Consider the following 19,961-nt stretch of genomic DNA (forward strand, 5'->3'; position numbering starts at 1 on the left):
TGACCTGGATTTGTAATTGATTAATGCAATGGTGATAGTGATGAGAGGGGCATGAAATAGTGACCTGATCGTGTGCATTTATTGGCCCAGTTGTTAACTACTGGTACAGGGCCAGGAACCACCGCCAGTGATGTAACAGTCCTGTATTGTTACAATCCTGTCCAAAGGTATTCACCAGAGTGAAGGTGGGCAGACAGGGAGCAGAGCTCCTGAGGCCAGGTTAACTGATATTACAGTGAATTTTGTTCAGTGGCCGGGGTTGGGGTAAACCAGTAGCTTCCACTTAATTCTGTAAACTGTTGGGGGCGAGGGGGTATGACACAAACCATGAATTTGAAAACAAAACAAAACAAAAATAAACACAAACGTAGGACTGCAAGGAACAACTTAAAGCAGAGCAGTCAGCTGATCTGAGAAGGGCCTTCCGGAAGAGGGGCCTAGGGCAGAGCTAAAGATCTAGTTTCAGGACGCGGGATCCCGGCGTCCTCCAGGTCTCCAGAGCACTTTTCAGCCTCTGAAGACCTAATCCGGGGCGGGACCAGCGAGCAGGCTCGCTGGGGGACAAGTCCGAGAGCCACGGGCGAGGGCGGGAGGTTTGTGCACGCTACCCCCGTGCCCCTCACAGCCCACGCGCGCCGCGTACGTGCGGCGGCAGACCCCGCCTGCAAGAGGCGGGGCTTAAGGGGCCTCGGGCAGCGGGCCACGACCGCCTGACTGCTGCCGGTGCTTGTGTTAGGTGCTGCTGCTGCGGCGGAGACTTAGCTGGTGGCGCAGAGGCCGAGCCCCAGGTGGAGGTGAAGCCCCTCCGGCGCCGCCTCCGCGTTTGTGGTTCGGCGTCGGCGGCCTCTGCGGCGGTCCTGGACGTCTTGGGGGGGATCTGCGCACTGCCCGGGTGAGGATGCGGCTCTTCTACCGGCTGCTAAAGCAGCCGGTGCCCAAGCAGATAGAGCGCTACTCCCGCTTCTCGCCGTCGCCACTGTCTATCAAACAGTTCCTGGACTTCGGTGAGTGCGATGCTTTGCACCCACCTCCAATGCCGGAAGGAGCCGCCATCCTTAATCTGTTTGCTGCTGGGGCTCTCCAGCCTCAAGGCAAAGTCCGTGGGAATCTCTGGGAGGGGTGATGGCTTGGATGCCTGGGAGCCCTCCTGGGGCTTAGGTTTCGGGTTTAGGGAGGTGGAGGGGCAGGGCCTGATAACCCCTTGCCCAGTTTCGTCCTAGTTCCCTCATCCCAGTCAGAACTTCCCAGCCATCCATCATTAGCTTCAGATATACTTCACTCAAACTACACTGCCCTTAAAACTTCAGAAAGAGATCTCTTAAACGTTTTTATTTTTAGAGCTTCTTAATGGTTGGCTAAGACGTGTTTAGAAACACCTTGAGGTTGAGTAAATTATGCAACAGCTTTTTGTTCCTTTTCTGCTGTAAGGTGTGGGGTAGCCTGAACGTCAACATTGTGATTATGACGTAAAAAAAGTCACAGTCCTGGGCTGCAAATGCCTTAGATACTGGGCAAGAGTTGACCTGTGGGCTCCTGGCTGCAGAGGAGGGCTTCTAGGACAACTCCAGCCTAAGTATGAGCACCTTTCCTTGATGTCCCTTACATCCTGTTAGCAGCTTGGGTTAATACTTAGTTTACATGGATTGGGGTGGGGAGGGAGAGGAGAGAACCCCCAATAAGGCCTGACGCCATTTAGGAATAGATTCTACCACCTTCCATTAACTGATCAATCATGTTTCCCCAGAGGATGTCATTCCAACTCCAGCAGGCCGAATGTGCTTTTGAAACACCTGAAAATAAAACAAAAAATGGAACTCAGCATTCCCAAAGGAAAATCAAAATGACGTAGACACCCAATGCCTAGATCTGTTAATTTCATTTGATTTAAATATTACAGGATGGTGTTATTTCGGTATAAAAAAAGTGCAAAATAGGTAAAACCTTCTGGGAGGACCAGATTTGCAAAATGTGACGTTGCCTATACTTGGAGGAAACATACAGGATGGAAAAAGAGGTATATAGGTTATGGATTTAAGGTTGATACCAGATTGAGTTTTAGAAGTTGCCAAAGACTGATGATGAAAATCAAAGATGAGTGTGAATTTGGCATTTGCATCTTAAGTTTTATTTTCAAACTCCCTCTCTCTGTCTACTTGTAAAATCTTTCTCTCTGGCTACTTATGAAGTGTATTTATTCTTAAACATTTTATGTATGTATGGTTTTGTGTTTGTGTGAGCACACATATATGTCATGGTGCATCTGTAGAGGTCAGAGGACAACTTGTGGGAGTTCTCTCCTTCAACCATGCGATCCCGAGATCAAACTGCTGTCAGGCAGCAAGCGCCTGTACCCATCACACTTTCTTACCCACCGTGCTTGTAGAGCTTTGTAGGTTTGAGGCAGGTCCTGACTTCACAACTTAAAACGAAAATGTTGCTATTGCAATAAATAGGCATGTTTTTCTAACTTAAGGTTAGAGATTTTTGTGAACATAAGAACCTTTTGTTTGGGTAAACTGAGACAGTTTAATTCCCAGGAAAAAGAACAAAAGAAATCTTGTCCACTCCCACCTTCCAAGTTCATGATAGTTTGAATAGTGTGCCTGAAATTTCATTTAATTTATTTCTGTGGTTGTGTCTCCAGTGTTAATAGGTATGTAGGCAAGGATGTTATTTGAGTAGGAAAACTACAGTTGGGAATAGTGTTATTGTGGATAATCCTATAGGGTGAGTATATAGAAACAAATGTTCACTATTTTAAAGCCTTGAGAACAGTGGTTTGGGACCAGCGCCCCATGGCCTGAATTTCTGGTTTTGGTAGCATGTGGGTAGGGTGTAGGGCACTGGTATTTTTAGAAGACCCTCGGGTCATTCTAAAGCATCACCAAGGTTAAAGACCATTAACTAGGTGCATTTCTGGCTGATTTGCTGTTCTTCTTTCTTCTGGGTGGAGTATTTGTTTAAGCCCTTTAAAATAAGAATTTCTTGTCTGCAAGAATAACAAGCATTCTAAGTGGAGTATCATTTTACAAAGGTAGTACTGTAGTACCATTCCCAAGGGCAAGATTAAAAAAAAATACCCAACATCAAAAATTATACGTTCTTTTTTGGCTCAAGACGACAGCTACATGGTTCCAAATTCAAAAGGTGCAAAAAGACCTAGGCAGAAAAAGCCTGTTTCCTACTTCTTATTAGTCTTGCAATTTTTTTGTGTAAGTTGCATGTATACTTTTATTTGTATTTTGCTTTTTAAACTTAATACAAAAGAACTTCCCTTATATGTATCTGTACACTTCCTTTTCCTTTTTATGGCTTTTTATGACTTCGGAGAGTTCATATGGTTGTAGTATAATTAGATGACTAGTGGGATGTTTCTAGACTTTGCTATGACAAGAAGTGCTACAGTGAATTGCTGTGTATATTATAATTTCAAGCATGTCTGGGAGTAGACAGAAGAAAAATTCCTAAAGATGACCTTGCTACATCAAGGAGGATGCACATTTGTAATTTTGATAATTGTTAACAAATTCCTTTCCATAGGAGTTTTCTGTTTGCGTACTTACTGGAAATTTCTGAGACAGAGTACCTGTTTTCCTGTATTTCACTACATGGTTGTCACACTTTTGACAGGTGAAAAATCATGTTTACATAGAATGTTTTTTTTTTCTTCAAGTAGACTTTATCCTGGCTTTTCATTATGAAAAAATGGAAACATATGGAAGTAGAAGGGATAGTTTGAAGTCTTGGGTATACTGAAAGCCTTGTGTTGTTTGTAGGTGTTTACATATGCAGGCTGTTAATTTTTTTTTTAAACCAAAGTTAGGTTTGTTTCAGAAAGACTTTTTTTTTTTCAACTAAGATATATTCTTTTGAGTTAACTGTTCTTTAAAGATTTGGTAAAACAATCCTATAAAACTTTCCACAAGTTTCTCTATTCTATGATGTTGGTCTGTGTAGATTTTCTGTGTATCTGGAGTTTGTTAGAATAGATTTTTCTAGAAAATCATAATTTTCATCAATATGCTCTGGCCAGTTTGGATAGATTAGATAACTTCTCTCCATTTAGGAGCTTGCTTTTTTTGTGCTTTTAAAATTTTTGTTTGTCTTTTGATAAGTTTATAAATGTATATAATGCATTCTTACTACTTTCTCCCCCATTCCTCTTTTATCCATCTCCCATTTCTATCAACCCCCACCCCACAGCCCTTTTCCTAGCTTCATAGCTTTTGGATTGTTTTAGGTTTCGTTTAATTTAACCAGAGCTATCTTTGTGACCATTGGATTGGAGCTTGGTAGGATCTTACTTATTCATTGAGACAGGGTCTGGAAAACCGTGTGTATACCAGGCTGGCCTCAAGAGATCTGTCTACCCCTTCCTTCTGAGTGCTAGGATTAAAGACATGTGTCACCATGCCTGGATGTTTTTATTTATTTATTTATTTATTGACTCAGTCTTACTGTGTAGCCAAGCTAGTCTAGAATTCACAATCCTCTTCCATGGTCTTCTGAGCACAAGGATTAGAGGTGTGCACCACAAATGTAGCTTTGAGAGTAGTCTTAACAGTCTTAATGTTTTTTTGTCTTTATTCTCCATGCTTCCCCCAATCTTTAATTTAGGTAGGGTTTCATCTCTAATCTTTAATTTAGGTAGGGTTTCATCTTTGCTATGTAGCCCAAACTGTCCTTGAACTCTCTTGTTGTTGTTGTTTTGAGACAGGGTTTCATTGTGTAGCCTCCAGGACTTGCTTTGTAGGCCAGGCTGTCTTCAAACTCACAAAAAATTCACCTGCCCCTGCCCCACAGACTGCTGGGATTACAGGCACGTGCCACCATGCCTGGCTTGGCCTTAAACTCTTAGTGGCTCCTGTGTCACAACTTTTTTTTTTTTAATATTTTATTTATTTATTGTTTATACAGCATTTTACATGCATGTGTGCCTACATGCCAGAAGAAGGCACCAGATCTCATTTTAGCTGGTAATGAACCACCATCTGATTGCTGAGAATTGATCTCAAGACCTTTGGAAGTACAACCAGTACTCTTAACCAGCCCCAGTCTCAACTTCTTTGAGTGAATTACAAGCATAAGGCAACAGGCCTGACTTCCACCCTCCTCTTGATTCAGTTACCAGGTGGTTTATTTGGTTAAATTTATTTTCTTAGTTTTATGGCTTTTATCTTCCAGTTCATGCTTAACCTTGACCTTCAGTCTCTTTGATATGCTTAAATCAATTTCGTTCTTGTTCTTTCCTTTTTTTCAAAAAGTTGGATACTGCTTTCTTTTTTGTCATTGCCTTTTATTTTGGGTCTTTTCTATTGTTTTAATTTTAATTCTATTTTATGTACATAGGTGTTTGCCTGCATGTATGTCTGTTTACCACTTGCTTGCCTGGTGCATGCAAAGGACAGAAGAGGAAGTCAGATTCCCCTGGAACAGCAGTTACAGACTGTTGTGAGCTACCTTGTAGGTACTGGAAACTGAACCCACGTCCTTTGGAAGAGCAACCAGTGATGTTAATGGCTAACCCATTTCTTCAGCCCTTTTATTTCTGTTTTTTAAGGCTGTTAGCTAGCCCTCTGATCAGTGCTTTAGAAGCTGATGGGCGTATTTGACCCTCACCCCATTTCTTCCATATCCTGGAAGATGTTTATTTTTTCATGAATTAGGATTAATTTGAGAGTGCTGAAACTTCCATTGTAGGTTTATTATATATGCTAATTATCTTTAGTTTTGTTGCACAATTGTAGAATGTTCTCTAAATTTTCTGATTTATTGATGTTTGTTGTGTATGTGGTTATTTCCTGGGAGTGTTCCTTGAGCAGCAGAAAGGCTGTTCTCTCTTCTCAGGTTACAGAATTATATATACCATATTGTTGTTTAGGCTTTTTATAACTTTTTATATCTTAAATCTGTTTGATTGGTTGTGGATCAAACATGAGAGAAGTTAAGAGTCTTTTAATAGGATTCTGTTTTTCCACATGTGTCTAGTTTTTGTCATATGATTGCTAATGTGATCCTTGATACTTATTAAGTGTCATGCTGTAGCCTTTAGCATTACTAGTTTAATGCTTTTGGTCTGGATTCAGCCTTATTTGATGTTGAGGTCCAGTTTTCCATCTTCTTTTCTTCTTTTTTCTTTTCAGTTTTTCTGAATTACTTTGCTTTCAATATTTCTCTAAATGTAAAGCTGGTTTTTGCCTTATAATACTTGACTGCTTTTATATGGTAATTTTAGCCTGAATGTATAAATCAATTGATATAATTGATAACTGGTATAAATCAATTGATCTGTCATACATAATGGTAAGCATCTATAATTTCCCCTTTTGTTTTTATTGCCTTAATTTTTTCCTGTCAAATAATTTATTGCTTTATTTTACCATATTCATTTTAATTAATACTTAAGTTTGAATTTTTATTTCACTTGTTAGGAGTTCCTTTCTGTAACTTTTAAAGTTATTTTTATTTTAGGTGTGTAAGGATTTTGCTTGCATGTGTGTTCATCATGTGTGCTTGGTCAGACAAGGAGGTCAGATCTCCCCAGACTGGAGTTAAGGATGGTTGTGAGTCACTGTGTAGGTGCTGGAAATGGAAAATGGGTCCTCTGCAAGAACAACAGTTGCTCTTAACTTCCAAGTCATCCAGCCTCACTTCATTTCCTTCCTTTGTCTAAGTATGGTCACTGCCTGTTACCCCCATGAACCTCTTGAGCAGCTGAAGTGTAGCTAGGGTGGCCGAGAAAGTGAATTGATTTAATTTAAACAGAATGCAGACTTGATTCAGTTCATTGTAAAACTGTGTTATGTGGAGGTGTTGGGATGCATGTGTGTGTATTAGTGTGGAGGCCAGAGGACAACCTTGGCTCTCCTTCCTTAGGAACTAGCTACTTTGTTTCTTGAGAGAAAATCTCTCCCTCGCCTGGACCTCACCAAGTAGACCAGAGAGCCACAGTGATCTGATTGTCTCTGCCCCTCCAGCATGAGAATTGTAAGTCTAAGCCACCATGCCTGACTTTTTGATGTTTGTTTTTTTGAGACAAGGTTTCTCTGTGTAATAGCCCTGGCTGTCCTGGAATGTGCCTCTGGATCCATCTGCCTCTGCCTCCCCAGTGCTAGGATTATAGGCATGCGCCACCCCCATCCACTCACCCTACCCATGGGTGCCTGACATTTTTATGTATGTTCTGGGGGATGGAACTCTGGTTGTCATGTTTGTGAAGCAAGCACTTTACTGACTGACTTATCTCTGCATTCCTCAGTTAATTTCAATATGTTTATAGCACTTTGGAAATAAAAATTTACCTTCACAAACCTAAGCTTTATGGAATCTAATTATAGACCATTTCTTCATGATAGAAATATAGCTTCAAAATTGTGATCTGCTATACATGTAAGAGACATAGAAAACGAGGAATTAATATATGACCAGTAAAATATCTTTTGTCTTTTTTGAGGTGATGAGAGGATTGAATCTAAGGACTTGGTACGGTATAGTAGGCCAGTGCTCTACCATTGCGCTAAACTCCACAGCTTTCATGTTGATTATGTGTTAAAAAATTTTACGTAAGTCAGGATAAAGAAAATATTAAAAATCTCATCTATTTTATGCTAATGCACTTGCTAAAGATTTCAAACTGTAGTGTACTTCATATTCCGTTGGACAGTGTGGCTTCAAATACTATGCTAATTTCTTAGTGGGACCACTGTAATATCACAGTTTATGTACAAAAGAAATTTTACTGATTTCTTTTTTCCTAATAAAGCTCTTAACACGTCTTGTTCTATTTTCTTTTTTAGTAAAGTTTCTGTATTTTGGACTAATATATTACCTTTGAATGGCTGTTAACATCATGGTGGTTCTTGAACCATTTGTGCAACTGTCATTTCTGTCCCTTAAATGTTGTTTCTTTGAGTCAATAATTTCCTTCGTGATTTTGTCTTACGAATTTTTTTCTTCTGGTTAAGAATGATTAAGAAAAGACCATCTTGGGCTATTATGCAGTAATTAAAGATACATGCTTCTGAATGTGGAGTGAGTTGGTAGGAAACAGTTCACATTTTCATTTGTACTTGTTTTCTATCTTTTATCTTTTAGCCTTTCTGCCAATTTCTGGTTCTCTCAGTATCCACTATTGTCCCTCCCTGCAAATTCCCTGCACACTTAGTTCTTGTTTACTTCTACACAGCCTCAATTTTAATAAAGATATTTTTGTTCCTTTTTCTCTTTATTTCATTCTAACTCTTCTTTTCAGAGTAGGTGCTTGTTCCTTTGTAGCCTCTCGGCTTCTCAGCTCAGTTTTCTCTGCAAAGCAAGAGTGGGAACTCCTGACATGGAGTTGCATGTCATTTATGGCATTATACATTATGTCACATTAGTCAGTTACAGACATTTAAACTTACATATAAATGCAGCATCTCCCTGCTTCTTACGAGGAAGCAGACTGCTATACAAATCTCCTCTCTTCACAGCACTTGAGTGTCTTTCATGTGCTTTATTAGGTTTTTTAAAAAATATCATACAGGTTAAATTGCACTGTAGCATTTCTCTATATATCCCCTTACATTGACCTTCCTCTTCCCACTGCCCTCCCCTGCTAACCCACTACTTTTCCCATTTGCTTTCATGTTACATGTGTTCTGTTACCCATCATTTTTCTGTCCCCTCCAATTAAGATTTCCTTTCTCTGGGATCATGATTAACATACAGGCATACACACATGCACACATACACACAGTTAGCATCTTCATACAAAGATTTTTTTTTTTTGCTTAATATAATTTCCAGTTCCATCCATTTCTTATAAATATCATGAACTCATTTTTCTTTATGGCTGATTAAAATTCATTTGTGTATGCATACACGAATTTGTTGATGGCTGTTTCCGTTCTTTTTTTTTTTTTTTTTTTTTTTTTTGCTGCTGTTGTTAAAAATGCAGCAATACACTTGGGTGTGCAGATATTTCTGTGGACTTGGGATTCTTTGGCTATACACATGAGTGGGCTAGCTAGGTAATATGTTCATTCTATTTTGACATTGTGAGGCACTTCCATACTGATTCTCATAGTGGTTACTCTCCTGTGAACTCCTACTAGCAGTGAATAAGAGTTCTTTAAAGAGGATATAGCTTCATTTACTGACCTTGCTGATGTCTGGGTGATTTCCTCCCATTAAGCTTTTGGGAAATTGATCAGACTGTTGGCAAGATTTGGGAAACTTTAGCTTTGTTGCTGGGTGCAATTACGAAGTGTTACAGCTTTCATTTTTTATATCGTATGTGCATTAAATTGTTTTACCTTGGTGATGATTCTTTTTTATATATTTTTATTTTTTACATTAATTACATTTTATTTACTTTGTACATTTTATTTGCTTGTATCCCAGCTGTAGCCTCCTCCCTCTTTCCCTCCCAATCCACCCTCCCTCTCTCATCTCCTCCTCATCCCTCTCCAAGTCCACTAATAGGGGAGGTCCACCTCCCCTTCCATCCAACCCTAGCTTCTCAGGTCTCTGTCTTCTTCGAGTTGGGTAAATCTCTCTTTTTCTGGAATATTCTTGTCTAAGAATGCCTCTGATCTGTTTTATCCCCTCATTGTTTGTTTGTTTGTTTTTAATTAGTAGATGTTTAAGATCTTTAGATTCACAGCAAAATTCTGCAAAGGTAGAAAATACAGAGAATTCCCTTGTACTTCCCAAACACACCGCCTCAGCTGCTTGCAACATCCTGTACCAGTGTGGGACCTTGAGGAGCTGCCAGTAACCATTGTTATCACTAACAAACCGACATCATCTCCAATCCATTGTTTACACCAGAAATCATTCTTTGTGTGTACTCCGTGAGTTTTGACACTCCCTGTTTTTCGTTTGTTTTTTTTTTGTTTGTTTGTTTTATTTTTGGGTTTTTGAGACAGGGTTTCTCTGTGTAGCCTTGCCTGTCCTGGGCTCTCTTTGTAGACCAGGCTGACCTCAAAATCACAGAGATCCACCCGCCTCCACCTTCCCGAGTGCTGGGATTAAAGGTGAGTACCATCATGCCTCCCACTCCCTGTTTTTATTTAAAAGCTTTACTGGAACGTAGATACACTCATTTGTTACATACAGGCTGTACCGGTGATTTCCTTCTCAACAGCAGAGTTGAACTGTTGCCAGAGATCGTACAAACGGTTCACAAGGCCCAACGTGCTTATTGTCTGGTCCTCTAAAATAAGTTTGACAAGCCCTGGTCTAAGACAGTTTCAGTTCCCTCTTTAAGGAGTGAGCAGTGTGTGCATTAGGTGATAAAGCTGTTTGTCCGTGTCCTGCTGACACTCAGCTCTTCTTATCTGCAATGTGACTTACTGGGTGGCTCAGACTTTTCCAGATAATCTGGTAGTTTACTTACGGAGTGTCTTGTTTCTGAATAAGATTTACATTTGAATAGCTTTGAAAGGTTTTATGGGGTTCAATTTATAAAACTGTCACTGAATTTAAGTGTACTTGTTTCTCTACAGAGTTGCCAAAATGAGATTTTGTGATTTTAATAGAACTGCCTAACCTAGAAGCTACACAAGGTCTGTTACTTGAACTTTTGTTCTTCATGAACTTTTAGTAGCCGGAATCTGGATTTTTCAGTCATTTGCATAAATTCCTTGTATGTTTTTCTGTTGGTACTCAGTGAAGAACATCTTGACTAGCACCGCATCAAAAATATGCCAGTGGGACTATGGGTGGGCCACTTGGTATTCTTATGATCTGCATCCTTTTCATGTAAATTGGCATTGAAACTAGCATTGAAGTGTCTTTTTATATGCCTTTAGGGCAGGGAGGGCTAATTTCCCATTATATTTCTTTTCCGCAGAACTGAGTGTGGTCGTGGCTCATATTAACTGTTCTTCCTTTTTGTTTCTCTGCCCCCATCCTGTACGGTTTCTCTGTGTAGCCCTGGCTGTCCTGAAACTCACTTTGTAGACCAGGCTGGCCTCTAACTTACAGAGATCTGCATGTCCTTGCCTCCTGAGTGTTGGGATTAAAGGCATGTGCCACTGTTCTCTTGATCATTGATTCATTTTCTAAGATTGTACCTTAGAATGAATGACATAAAGTATTAAGCAATTATGTTACACAGAATATTCTCTCTAATTGAACACTTTGGGTTCTAACCCAATGGTACTTTATTTCCCTGAGGGTCATTCTTCCAGCTATGATTTAATTTCATTCTTAGACTTGATCTGGGTTTCTGCCATAACCTTTGCTTTGCACCTGTGATGTTTGGTTTCTTATTCCTATTTAGAGGTCAGTATACGATAGTCTCAGTGTTTGGAATAATGACCAGCTCTTCTATATTTTCCCACACCATGAAGTTTTAATACTGTCCCATGTGGTGGTAGTCAGAAAGTAATAGGGCCTTTTGAAAATTGTGACATACCTATCTTTCTTTAATAACTTATATTTTGATAGACACGAGCGTGCACAAGCTCCTGTATAAGTGTAGGGATTACAGGGGTGTGCCACCACACCCCCAGGCTTCGATACAATCATGCTCTTGAAGGCATGCTCTAGAAACATAGAATGTTTCCTTAAGTTTGGTAGCAGGTATTTCTTGATACCCAGCTCAGCTTTTATATAGGTTGAGTTAAATTTCTTCCTGATTTTGCCAGTTAAATAGAAAGTGAAGTGGTCATTTTTCTATTACTATTCCTGTCCTTGTCACATAGTGTGCTGAAGGAGACACATGTTTGGAGTAATCCCTTCTGGAGAAGCCTGCCTGCTTCACACTGAAACCCTTCTTCTCTAGAAATTGCCCTTGCTGGACACTATCCATCTATGGCTAGTGCTATTCACACATTATAATGTCTTGTACACTGTAGATGTCTCTGGCCAGTGTACTCAGTTTTCTTTACATTTTAATCTGAGCTTGGCTTCACTGAAACTATTCCAGTAGGAAATTAAAGTAGACTTTATGTGGCAATTGGAAAAAATGGATTACATGCCACTAGCATTTATAGTACCCTTACCCAAATTTGGTATAAAATGTGGTACCACTTGATTCTCCACAGCTGTACCCACTTTACAAATTAGGAAATGGAAATTCTGAGCAGGTGAGAATTGCATGTGCAGTAGGGGTAGAGCTGAGTTTTTGTTCATCTAGTCTTCCCACCACGTTTCTACAGCTAAGAGTGGAGGTGCTGGCATGAGTGAAAGTGGGAGTAAACTTCAACAAGTGCATTGTCATGGATGCTCAGACATTGCCACATTGTAAAGTCCAGCTCATTTCCTTCCTTAGTGGATTTGTTCAGATGACTCCATTTGGGGTCCTCTAAAAGAGAAAATGAAAAGAGAGAGGCATGCAGACTAAAGGTATCTGTGGTCAGTTTTCTACAACGCTGGGAAAAAAAAAAAAGCTGTAACATGAAAATAAAGACTCGACTATGTAGGTAGCTAAAATAATTTCAGAGGTTCAGTGTCCACCATTTGGGCCTGAGGGATTCTTTGATTTGCTTTTCCTCATTTAGTTGTATATGATTAGATGTTAGTGTATGGTTCATGGTTCTCAGTCATGGCTGCTCGGGAGAAGAATCTACTTGAGCGTACCTATAAACTTATAGTGTTCCTGTACCTAAGCCACTTAATTGAACCTTTTAGAGTAGTGTCTAGGTGCTGAGAGTTAAATGAGTTAAATGGGTGATTATAATGTGCTTCAGGAGGTAAGAACCACAGTTAAGAAGTAGCAACGAAACAGTTTTATGGTTGGTGGTCAACACAACATATGAGGGACTGTTAAAGGGCTGCATCATTAGGAAGGTTGAGAACCTCTAGAGCCTGGCTGATCACAGCTCTCTGATATAAGTTCTGTGTACATAGGACTCTCTGATGAATCGAATGCACCATGGTGCCTTATTGCCTCTGTATTTATCACTTAGAAATGGGGTTCTGAGGTCATCTGATAGTTGTGCATTTGTGTGTGCACGTGTGTCCATTGGTGCCAAGCCCAAAAGACAGCTTCAGGGTGTGGTTACTCAGGTGCCATCCATTTTGTTTGGCTTACCAGTAAGGCCCCTGCTTCTCTAATGCTTGCATTGCAAATGTGGGTCACCATGTTCCGAGAAAAACCAAGTCAAAGGGCTACCCTAAATCTTGTCCTTTTAAAATTTGTCCATTACAGTTAATGGAAAAAATGCATTCCAAACCCCAACATTTACTTGAGACTACGATCAAAAAGTAACATTGTCTGGGTGAGCAGGATCATTCTGTTCATTTTTCTGGCCTTCCTAGTACCTTTTCATTTTACTCTTTGCCTCCTTCACTCTCGGATCCCTCCTACTGCTATTCTTTAACCCACCCATACCAAGTGTTAGAGCTGAAAGATGGAGACCAAGATAGCCTTCAAGAATTCTCACAGGAAACCATATTTTAGGGGGCACTGATGCTAGTCACGGTGAGACAGATCTTGGAAGACATCCTCAACATTCTCCTTTAATTATGCACAGAAACAGTAATTGGCTGCTTCTTCTTCTTCTTCTTCTTCTTCTTCTTCTTCTTCTTCTTCTTCTTCTTCTCTTTATTCTTATTCTTATTCTTCTCTCTTCATTTAAGACACCAGCTACTGTGGAACAACCTTGTCTTGGAGCTCTTGCTTTCAGGTGACAGAGACAGACACTTCTGGTTGTGGAGGACTCCTCCAATTTTCATTTTTGTGCCTTTCTTCCTATGCCTTGGTGACTATAAAGCTATATAGAGCTGTCCTAGACCAGGCAAACTGTAGGGCTCTCTGCACGTGAATAGCTGTCTCCAACATTCCAGTGAAAAGACAGATTATAAAAAAAAAACAAAAAACAAAACAAAACAAAAAAAAAAAAAAAAAAAACAAAGAGACTGAGTGGGAGAGTACGTGCAGAAACCCTAGCCTTCAATCCCCAGAACTGAAACCAGACAGAACCGAGAGAATCAAAGGATCATCAAACTGGAAGAAAAGCAATCCCTCTGGATGTATTTAAAGTTAATGACTTACCTTTGCTGAATCAGAATTTTCCAAGCCTCTTCGATGTTTCCTCTTTGTCATCTAAATGGATGTTAGGGAAAAATAGCTAGTAGTATCAAATAAGAGGAAGCACATAGAGCAGTGTAGACTAAAAATAGAAAATAAGAGTTAAGGAATGTAGAGAAGCCAAGTAAGAGGGAAGCAAGGAGTGGAGTCAAATAGTTGGGAAGAATAATTGGATAATACCTGTAAAAACAACCCTTTTGAGCGATTTTTTGATACATTTCTTATAAGAATGGCTGCTAGTACCCCTTTATTTAAGTTAAGTATTCAGCATCTAGGATAAAATACCTTTAATGTATATGAGGAAAGCCACAGAAAAGTTGTAAAAAACAGACATTTATTTTTAGGTTGACTAATTAACTAGAAAGACTTATGCTGCTTTTTAAGTTGATATATAATTAAGGTAGTGAAGTACAAAAAAAAGTTCTTGGAGCTAAATTAGAATGTAGGAAGAGAAACCTTTTTTTTTTTTCAGCTATTTTGCATTAAAAATACAAGTAGATTGCATCATCCAAAAAGTCACTGAGAAGCAATAATAGGCAAGGTGCTGTGATAGGTGGTATTGGGTAGAGTAAATCAAAACTCTCCACGGTTTTGTAACAATCTGATAATCCAGTTCCACCAGAGTTAAATACTTTCTGAAACTGGTTCTCTTAGATCGCGCCTGAAGGTTGAGTTTTCTAGATAGTGCAGATTGACTGCTATACCATCTAGGACTTTTATTTTAAGACAGTGCATGGTAGAGACACTGAACACACCTTAATTGTTAGAAGTGATGTACAGTTGTCAGATGAGCTGAGTGAGGATCACAGCAGTCTGGAATAGAGTCATGCTTCGAGGACTGACAGTACATGTAGCAGACAATTTGATGTTGCTGCCCACGGCTTTGAACTGTTCTGCTCGAACATTGCTAGGCATTACGGGTTGCTATTTAATGAAGTCTACTTCTAAGGTTAAGGAATGAATCTGGTTCAGTGTTGAACACTCCCCAGCACTAAACCTCTGTAAAGAAGGCGCTTTTCTTTGAAGGATGTTTAAAATGAGATGCAGAAGGGTGAAGAGGTCTATACGTGCTTAAGATTCAGGACCGAGTCTAGCTAACAAGTCTGCAAGATCTTGTTATTGCTATTTTATATGAATTCTGAGGTCTAAATGTTCTGAAAATAGAATTTTGAGTTTTGGCACTCCGCTTACTCTTTGGCAGAATCTGATTTGAGCTGACTTAAAATAATAGACTGTATCCTACTTAATGTAAATGGCCATATATTTCACAATACCTATATTGTATCTATATAGTATTCCATATCACATAACCATGGCATATACTCTTTACTTTTTAAAAACTGGGAAAGCTTTCAGTTCTGGAACCATCTAGTCCCATGGGTTTCAGACGAGAGACATGGGCTTGCTGGTTAGCACTTGCTGATCACAACTTTTAATTCATCCCCACCCCTGTGCTTCTAATCTGTTGCTCCTAACCAGACTGGGAAACTTAAGCATGTAAACTTTTACTACAACCCCGCCCCCCCCCACACAAAGCCCCTCGGGTTTTTTGAAGTTTTTAATTCATACTGATACTTCTACTTTTATAGCTCATCGGTACAGGGGTGTTTTAACTTCTTCCCCATTCTAGAACATTCTTGTTAAGAACTTATTTCAAATACTTGTTAAAGATGGTGGTTGTGGTTTGAATGACAACGGGCCTGCTTGAGGCGGTGTATCACTAGGTGTGGCCTGCTTTTTTTTTTTTTTTTTTTTTTGACATTTTAAAAGCCCATGCTATTTCCAGTGGCTTTGTCCTTCTGCCTTGGGTTTGCGGCTCAAGATGTGAGCTCTCAGCTCTCGTCCCAGCGCCACGCCTGCCTAGCTGCTGCCATGCTCACTGCTGTGATGGTCACAGACCCTAACCCTTTCAAACCATAAGCCTCAAATTCAATCCTTTCTTTTATAAGTTGACTCAATTGTGACATTTTTATCACAGCAAGAGAAAAATAACGAAGACAGATGGTAAAGGAACTTTACTCAAGAGTGGCCACTGCGGTGAGATTGTATAGCAGAGGAGAAAGATTGGGCTCAGCTCTCGATGTACCTTGGACAAGTGGAGACATTTTAGCTCAAAAACAGTGTATATATGTGTGCATGGGGAAAGGGTATGTGGACAGAAAATTACTGATAGACATTGGTGCTTGGGGAGACTCTTGCTAGGTCAACTAGACTCATGCTGAAAACTGTCTGGAATGTTTAGATACCTAGAATAGAGGGTGAAGAATTGGATCAATACCGAGGGAGACCAGAAACCGAGGGCAGGAAACTTTTGCTAAAATGGCATAGCAAGAGTCTTGTTACAACTTTTCTAAGTGGGTCAACGTAGAGTGTAAGGTCTGGGCTGCTGAGAGGTTTCAGAAGCTTGATTGAAGGCTCGTCTTCATTAGCCCACAGTGACAACATTTTCTGTATGTTTTAACAAGTGCTTTTGCCAGTGTGTTTTACCAGAATCTAGAGTGTTTCTTCTGGCCTGTAAAAATCCAAATTTATATTTTAACTTAGATAGTAGCTCCAGTAAGATTAACTATGGCAACAACAGTGTTTTAGTGCATTTAAAATTGAAATTATATGGATCAATAAGAATAATGTACTTTTAAGCAAAACTACCAGAATGACCTTTATAAAGTAGCTGATAGATGCTCATTTCTGGAGTATTAGCACTCCTTCCCCTCTTACTTGGAAAGTAGCATATTCATCAGAGTGCTAAGGGGAAAGTGAAAGAATCATCCGTTAAGGATTTACTTACCAAAGTCCTTCAATATGCTCTTTCAGAATGAAGGAAATAATGATTTGAGACCAATATTTTATTTTCATTTGTTTAAACTTGGAAATGGGGTCCAGGTTGGTGAAGACGATCCATAGATGACTTTTAAGAATAGGTCCTTTTCATGAACTCAATGGCGGGCTCTTTGACCTCCCCCCAAGGGAAGAGTAGCCTTGCTAAGCCACAGAGGAGGACATTGCATCCAGTCCTGAAGATACCTAATAAGCTAGAGTCAGATGGAAGGGGAGGAGAACCTCTCCTATCAGTGGACTTGGTGAGGGGAAGGGAGGAGATGAGGGAGGGAGGGAGGGTGGGATTGTGAGGGAATGAAGGAGGGGGCTACGGCTGGGATACAAAGTTAATGAGCTGTAACTAATATTAAAAAAATAAAAATGTAATTAAAAAAAAAGAATGGGTCCTTTTGTCTCAAGCTTTATTTTGTAGAAAGGGAGAAATCAGTAACTGAGTGAAAAACATTAGAAAATATTTTTTGTGAACCTCTCAGTATCTGCCTTTTTATATAGGGAAAAATCAGTGTTTGGAGGAGTCTTCAGAAAGCACTACTTCCTTCCCTCGGGACTGGTCTTGATTCTTTCCAGAAGAGCTGCAGGAAGTGTAGGAGGCTAGCCAGTGCTGGGGAGATAGGCTAGACCCATAAGTATTAAAGAGTGTAGGAGGACCAGGGCTATGTGTACTTACGTGTTGCCTTTACAAAGCTTGACCCCTGCCTTACAGATTAAGGCAGCTAATTAGGGCAGTTCAGAGGTGTGGTAAGGTAAGCCTTAGCAAATATTTCACAACCCCACAATGACTTGGAGCCAGAGGGTGTTTCTCTCCCCAAAGCTCATATCCTTTATTTCACACCTATCCTAGGCCATAAGTTTGTAACAGTGTTAGGGAACTGCTCTGGCCACAAGACAGTTGGGGGAAAGGCTCAGGTTTCCTTTTTTAGGTGGCCTTTTCTCATCCTTCCCTGTTTATGTGAATGCATACAACCATCTCCAGAAGAGTCCCCGATCATATCTTGTCTTTGACTTTTTAAAAATCTGTTATATGCTAACCTAGTCTGTTTACATGAATCATTAATGGAGTGGCATATAACGTCCATCACATGACATAAGTTTGCATAATGTTAACATCAGGTTAAGCATATTTGTCTCCTTAAACATTGACCCTTTCTTTGTGTCAAACTTTTAAATTCCTTCTAGTCTTTTGAAATACATGGTAGACGATTGTTGGCCATATTGTGCAGCATTACACTAGAGCTTACTTCTTTTAACTTCAGCTCCTCCAGGAGCCATTATTGTAGTCTCAGTTTCTGCTGTTGCACATGAGAGGTCACATGCCCCTTGGTTGCTGTGGCTGCCTTCCCTCACTGGCCTTCTCTGTATGATACGCTTTTCCTTCTTGGCCTTATCATAGAGGGTCGTTTACCTAGGAGTATGTTGCAGGCTATGTGTTTGAGACATACTAGCCATGTGGCTTAGAGCCCCTTTTTGGAATCACAGAGCTTCTGCTTCCAGGGTGGCAGAGCAATGTGTTCCTTTATGTTGGAAGAAAACTTGTAACAAATGGTTGGCACACAGTAGGACTAGTTACAAAATGAGTGAAGCATGTTGCCTCCCAGAAAACCCCAATGAACAATAGTGGCTTTACATATTGTGTTGTTTCTGTACTTGGCGATTTTTCCACAGTGTTTATTTGCAAACAAACCCAAATTATATTCCAGGTCACTTTTATATTGTGGTCAGCAACACTAGTTACATATATGTGTTAAGAAAAATAAACTGCTTTCAAAGTTTCCTCTTGGAATAAATGTTTCTTTTCTCTTCTAATCAAACAGTTTTATTTTTCTTTTTTTTAAGATTTCTTTGTTTATTATGGATACTGTATTCTGCCTGCATGTATGCCTCCACACCAGAAGAGGGCACCAGATCTCATTATAGATGGTTGTGAGCCATCATGTGGTTGCTGGGAATTGAACTCAGGACCTTTGGAAGAACAGCCAGTGTTCTTAACTTCTGAGCCATCTCTCCAGCCCCAGCAGTTTTCTTAAACTTGCTATTTCAGAGAATTAAAATGTAGTTAGAATTAAATTTTTTTTTTCTGTCCAGTAGTAATTTTGTTAACATGAGAGCATCTTATGTCCCTGGATGTTAATTTTATGGAATTTTTTTCATCTCTTAATAGGAAGAGATAATGCATGTGAAAAAACTTCATATATGTTTCTGCGCAAGGAGCTTCCTGTGCGACTGGCTAACACAATGAGAGAAGTTAATCTTTTGCCAGATAACTTATTGAACCGACCTTCAGTGGGATTAGTTCAGAGTTGGTAAGTAAATGTTGTGAGTACCCAACAATGCTTGGAGGTGTACATATGGTCTGTCTGGGAATGAGTCGTTCAGGATAGCTAGGTTTTCCTTTGCATTTAAGAACTTTTGTTTTAACTATTCATTTAAAAACTTTAGTGAAAGTATCTTAAACCATAAGATACTTTCTTACCTTTTCATTTTTTTTCTTTGTTATATACATGGTTCCTCAATGAAAAAAAAATTAGGGAATAATATAAAGGAATGGCAGTGCAATTCCTTTATACCTGGCACTGATCCAGGTATCAGTGGATCCACTTTCATTTAAAAAAAAATTTGAGGCAGTGTCTCAATATCCCAGACTGGCCTTGAATTCAGTCTGTAGCCTAGATGACCTCTGATCCTCTTGCCTTCTGGGCCTTGCGAGTACACACATGTGCCACCATGCCCAGTTACTGGGGATTGAAGTAGGGCTTTGACAACATAGAAGGCTAGGTAAGCACTCCTGATTGAGCTACATGCCTAGGCCATTTGCCATCCTTTGGATAGGGAGATATTTTCTACTTTTAGTAAGTCTCTGCCTTGCCTCTTTTATTTTTGTTTTAAAGGTCTTCCCTGAGGAAAATACTTTTTAAAACAAGTCAAGTTATTTACAGGGGAACCTCACATGAAAAAATATCAGCTCCATGCTGTGCTGCATCTGTCGAATAAAATACCTTAAAGTTAAATCAGATATAGCTCTGATTGTAAAACATGTATTCTCTAACAGAGGGAGTGGAGGTTGTGATGACTCTTCCCTCCTAGCTAAGATCATTGAATGGGAGGC

At 39.8% G+C, this 19,961-nt stretch overlaps 1 protein-coding gene across 2 annotated transcripts in view; it reads left to right on the plus strand.

Moving 5' to 3' along the window:
- The first annotated feature begins 653 nt into the window (after nt 1-653).
- The window catches only part of Pdk3 (pyruvate dehydrogenase kinase 3), a 79,419-nt gene continuing 60,111 nt past the window's right edge, over nt 654-19,961 (plus strand). Inside the window, exons 1-2 of one of the 2 annotated variants that reach the window (XM_060376732.1) lie at nt 654-1,004; nt 19,017-19,158. In XM_060376732.1, the coding sequence (XP_060232715.1) occupies nt 899-1,004; nt 19,017-19,158 (248 nt within the window). In that variant the 5' untranslated portion in view covers nt 654-898. Of the gene's footprint in view, nt 1,005-9,995; nt 10,017-19,016; nt 19,159-19,961 lie in introns of those variants that run through there. The other variant, XM_060376733.1, reaches the window with a different exon arrangement.

The sequence above is a fragment of the Meriones unguiculatus genome, assembly GCF_030254825.1.
Source record: "Meriones unguiculatus strain TT.TT164.6M chromosome X unlocalized genomic scaffold, Bangor_MerUng_6.1 ChrX_unordered_Scaffold_30, whole genome shotgun sequence".
In the NCBI taxonomy this organism is placed as follows: Eukaryota; Metazoa; Chordata; class Mammalia; order Rodentia; family Muridae; genus Meriones; species Meriones unguiculatus.